Raw genomic sequence first — 5361 nt, forward strand, 5'->3', positions numbered from 1 at the left:
GGATTGCTTGAGCTCATGAGTTCGAGACCAGCCTGAGCAAAAAGCAAGACTTCCCCCATTTCTATTAAAAATAGAAAAACTGAGGCAAGAGGATCACTTGAGCCCAAGAGTTAGAGGTTGCTGTGAGCTATGATGCCATGGCACTCTACCCAGGGTGACAGCTTGAGACTCTATCTCAAAAAAGAAAAAAAATTAAAATTAAATAGGGCAGTGCCCATAGGTCAGCAGGTAGGGCACCGGCCACATACACCCAGGCTGGGGGGTTCAAGCCCGGCCCAGGTTTGAACAATAGCTAAACAACAACTACAACAATAACAATAACAAAAATAGCTGGGCGTTGTGTTGGTTGCCTGTAATCCCAGCTACATGGGAAGCTGAGGCAAGAGAATTGCTTAAGCCCAAGAGTTGGAGGTTGCTGTTGAGTTGTGATGCCACAGCACTCTACCGAGGGCAACATAATGAGACTCTGTCTCAAAAAAATAAAATAAATAAAAAAGTAAAATAAATTAGATTTATAGTCACAGTTGCATCATTTGGTAAATTTAATAAAAATCATTAAAGTATATACTTGATGGATTGACATTATGAGTTGACATATATAAAGAATACTTCAATAATGCTGTTAAAAAAGGAGAGAAAGCCTGAATTTCTTTGAATCCTTCTGAGAGAGCTTCTCACAGTGAAAGCTTTGGGCAGCAATGAGGCTCGAACAAATAAAAACACCCAGCTGGGGATGGTGAGTAAGACTACGGACTTTACTTATACTTTTATATGACTTTAAATCCCAACTCTAACAAGTTCTTAAACTTTTAGTGCCTTACCACTGCAGGAGGTGGACGAATTGCTTGAGATCAGGAGTTCAAGACTAGCCTAAGCAAGAGTATTTTCTACTAAAAGTAGAAAAAACTAGTTGGGCATAGTGGTACATGCCTGTAGTGTCAGCTACTTGAGAGGCTGAGGCAAGAGGACCCTGGGCCCAAGAGTTTGAGGTTGCTGTGAGCTATGTAGATACCAAGTTAGTTTAGTTACACTCACTTCCTTGGACAGTGTGAACAAAGGGAGTCAATAAAGCAATTGTCATAATGCTTAGCTAATAATAAATCTAGTCATTGTTATTATTCCAAAGAGTGTCTTTAGAAACCAACCTCTAAGAACAAAGTTTTGCCCAGAGCCTGAGCTAAGAGCTTTGAGTTGATGGAAGTAAAGCTTCAGAAAGAAAATTAAGGGAGATAAATGAACATGGCCAAGGGAAACTATAGGCCATCTGGTACTACGATGTCACCTACCAAGCTTCACTTTCTTCCTTCTCTCGTCAAGTTTCTGGGTCCTCTCTGCTGCCTGCTTCTTGGCTTTCCTGACCTTGTCATAAGCAGCCTGGCAGAAGAAAGGAACACAAAGCAGTAGATCCACCAGAGAAAAAAGACAACCCTCTAGCAATCTGCCTGGCCCCTGCCTGCTAGCCACACCATCAACAGGGAGGCAGCCTAATGACTCCAACACTTAGATAGCAAGGACTGCCCACATGGCAGAGGGCAGAGGACTGAGGTTAAAGGACAGAGTGGGTGGTCTCTAACCATGCAGGATAATTCAGATAAAGGAAGATACACTTACCCTGGCTGCAGCATCAGTCAGCACCTCCAAGGCCTGAGAAAGCTGGTGGAAGAGTTCAGCTACACATAAGAATCAAAAAGAGAAAAAGTACAAAAATAAAGTTAGCCTTGGTGATGGTGTGCTTCCCCTCTCTCCCCCCAAAAAACACTTCTCATGCCTGAAAACCCAGTACTTTGGGAGGCAGAAGTGGGAGAAGCATTTGAGTCCAGGTATTTGAGACTAGACTAGGCAACATAGCAAGACCCTGCCTCTACAAAAAATAAAAAATATTAGCCAGGCATGGGGACAGGTACCTATAGCCCTAGCTTCCTGGGAGGCTGAGGCAAGAGGATCACTTGAGCCTGGGAGCTTGAGGCTGCAGTGAGCTATGATGTATCACTGCATTCTAGCCCGGGCAACAGTAAGACCTGTTTGTATCACAATAAACAAACAAAACAACAACAAGTTCAAAGCCACAGGTTTTTTTTAAGAAAAAAAATAAAGGTGGCCAAGCATGGTGGCTCACACTTGTAATCCTAGCACTCTGGGAGGCTGAGGCAATGGATTGCCTGAGCCAGACCAAGACCTCATCTCTAAAAATAGCCAGGCATCATGGCAGGCACCTATACTCCCAGCTATTTGGGAGGCTGAGGCAAAAGAATCACTTAAGCCCAAGAGTTTGAGGTTGCTGTGAGTTGTGACACTACTGCACTCTACCAAGGGCAACAAAGTAAGACTTTGTCTCAAAAAAATAAAAAAAATAAAAAATAAAAAAAATAACAAAAAGAGCTGGGCGAGGTCGCTCACGCCTATAATCCCAGCACTTGGGAGGCCAAGGCAGGCCGGTTCGAGACCAGCCTGAGCCAGAGTGAGAACCTGTCTCTAAAAAATAGCTAGGGGTTTAGCACCCGTAGCTCAACGAGTAGGGTGCAGGTCACATACACTGAGGCTGGTGGGTTCAACCCTGGCCTGGACCTGCTAAACAATGACAACTGCAACCAAAAATAGTCAGGCATTGTGGCAGGTTCCTGTAGTCCCAGCTACTTGGGAGGCTGAGGCAAAAGAATCACTTAAGCCCAAGAGTTTGAGGTTGCTGTGAGCTGTGATGTCACGGCACTCTACCAAGGGTGACATAGTGACACTCTGTCTCAAATAAATAAATAAAATAAAAAAAGAGAAGCCACAGGGTAGGCAGAAAAGCCTGCATCAGCAGATGACATACCAGCAAGGATGAGTGGGCACATCAGCAATTGACTGGACCCTCCTAATGTGTGAAAGAAGGCCCTGGGACCCACTGGCCCAGACTAGGTGCACCACCTACTTATGCAGAGTTTAGATTGAGAAACAATGCTCAGGTGAGCAGGTCTCTTTCTCCCCATACCCTTAATAGGGTCTTACCTGCTCTGGGATTATCTGGATTTTTGTCTGGATGGCAGGAGAGGGCCTTTTGTCTATATGCCTTCTTCACCTGGAAAAGTCAGACAGAAGACATGTTCATTTACTCTCTTACCCCAGGGATGAACACGAAAAAGCACACTCAAGTGATAAGGGAAATCCCATGCCCCCATAAGGAGAAGCTGATGGCTTCCACTTCATAGCCATTTGCAACAGAGGAGGCAAAGGCCATGGAGACAATTGGTCACTGCTGCCCAGCTGAGGAGCCAGGCCTACTTCCTGCTGAGCACTCAGTCTCACCACTGCAGATGTCAAAGGGTTCCTGGAAGAGTAGGAGCATAGTATTCTGGTTTCTTTCTAGCCATTTTACTCTCTACACATTCTTAGGGGACATGTAAACTGAGGCAACCTTTCTGGAGGAAAATTTAGCCACCAAATTTTATTCTATTTTATTTATTTATTTTTGAGACAGAGTCTCACTATCTCTTCCTCAGTAGAGTGCTATGGCATCACAGCTCACAGCAACCTCAAACTCCTGGGCTTAAGTGATTCTCTTGCCTCAGCCTCCCAAGTAGCTGGGACTACAGGCGCCCCGCCACAATGCCCAGCTATTTTTTGGAGCTGTCATTGTTATTTAGCAGGCCAGGGCCAGGCTCAAACCTGCCAGCCCGTGTATGTGGCTGGTGCCCTAACCACTGAAATAGGGGTGCCACCCAAGCCATCAAATTTTTTTTTTTTTATTATAAACAAATTTAATGACCAAATGATAGCCTGGTCAAAAACGTGCATCACCAAGGGCTGATCCCTGTACTAGGAAAGAACTCTCGCAAGCACCTAAGACTTGACAAACAGTTCTTTTTTTTTTTAAGAGACAGAGTCTCATTTTGTCGCCCTCAGCACAGTGCTGTTGCACCACAGCTCATAGCAACCTCTAGCTCTTGGGCTTAGGTAATTCTCTTGCCTCAGCCTCCCAAGTAGCTGGGACTACAGGCACCCGCCACACCTGGCTATTTTTGTTGCAGTTTGGCTGGGGCTGCAAGCCATCAAATTTTAAAATGCACTTTTCTGGCTCAGTGCCTGTAGCACAGTGCTAGGTTCAAGCCTGGCCTGGGCCAGCTTAAACAACGACAACTGGAACCAAAAATAGCCAGGTGTTGTGGCGGGTGCCAGTAATCCAAGCTATTTGGGAGGCTGAAGCAAGAGAATCACTTAAGCCCAAGAGTTTGAGGTTGCTGTGAGCTGTGACGCTATGGCACTCTACTGAGGGTGACATAGTGAGAGACTCTGTCTCAAAATAAATAAATAAATAAAAAATAAAATGTACTTTCCTTTTGACCCATTCCTAGGAATTTGTACTTATAGAGGTATGCTATAAATAAATATACAAGCATACTTATTGCAATGCTGTTTATACTAGTCCTTGCTGAAGCCAGCCAAAATCTCTATCATTAGGGAGACCTATTAAAAAACTTATGATAGGCTGGGTGTGGTGGCTCACACCTATAGTCTTGGCACTCTGGGCAGCTGAGGCATGAAGATCCCTTGAACTCAGAAGTTTGAGAGCAGTCTGAGCAAGAATGAGATCCTGTCTCTACCAAAAATAGTAAAATTAGCCGAGTTAGAGGCCCAGTCTCTACCAAAAATAGCAAAATTAACTGGGTGCTGTGGCAGGCACCTGTAGTACCAACTACTTGGGAGGCTAAGGCAGGAGAATCAACTGAACCCAGGAGTTTGAGGTTATTGTGAGCTAGGCTAATTCCATAGCACTCTAGCCTGGGCAACAGAGTGAGACTTTGTCTCAAAAAGAAAAAGAAAAGAAAAGAAAAATTATGATAGATAAAGGTCTCTAAGAGGTAACACAGAAAGATCTTTGGGGGAGAATGAGTGAATAAAAGCAAGGCTCAGAACAGTGCATATAATATGACACTTTCGGGTTTAAATTAAACAAACAAACAAATAAATGAAATATAGTTACAGATACTTGGGCATGTGCGTAGTTGTTCTATATTCATTTTTTTCTCAAAGAAAAGAATTCTTTTTTTTTTAAAGAAAAGAATTCTAATAATTTTTCTTTTCTTTTTTTTTTTTTCCAGACAGCATTCTCACTCTGTTGCCCAGGCTAGAGCGTCATGGCATCAATATAGCTCACAGCAACCTCAAACTCCTGGGCTCAAGCAACCCTCCCGCCTCAGCCTCCAGAGTAGCTAAGAGTACAAGTGCCCATCATACTTTTTATTTTTAGTAGAAACAGAGTCTTTTTTTTTTTTTTGAGACAGATCCTCAAGCTGTCACCCTGGGTAGTGTGCCATGGCATCACATCTCACAGCAACCTCCAACTCCTGGGCTCAAGTGAGTCTCCTGCCTCCGCCTCCCAAG

At 44.0% G+C, this 5361-nt stretch overlaps 1 protein-coding gene across 1 annotated transcript in view; it reads right to left on the reverse strand.

Moving 5' to 3' along the window:
- DNAJC17 (DnaJ heat shock protein family (Hsp40) member C17) overlaps positions 1-5361 on the reverse strand; it is a 47062-nt gene that overhangs the window by 10865 nt on the left and 30836 nt on the right. The window contains exons 2-4 of the mRNA XM_003791725.3: positions 2989-3058; positions 1612-1670; positions 1287-1374 (exon numbers count right to left, since the gene is read on the reverse strand). Coding sequence (XP_003791773.1) covers positions 1287-1374; positions 1612-1670; positions 2989-3058 — 217 coding nt within the window. The remainder of the gene's footprint in view (positions 1-1286; positions 1375-1611; positions 1671-2988; positions 3059-5361) is intronic.

Source organism: Otolemur garnettii, unplaced genomic scaffold (genome assembly GCF_000181295.1).
Source record: "Otolemur garnettii isolate 467f Iridium unplaced genomic scaffold, OtoGar3 scaffold00050, whole genome shotgun sequence".
Taxonomy (NCBI): domain Eukaryota; kingdom Metazoa; phylum Chordata; class Mammalia; order Primates; family Galagidae; genus Otolemur; species Otolemur garnettii.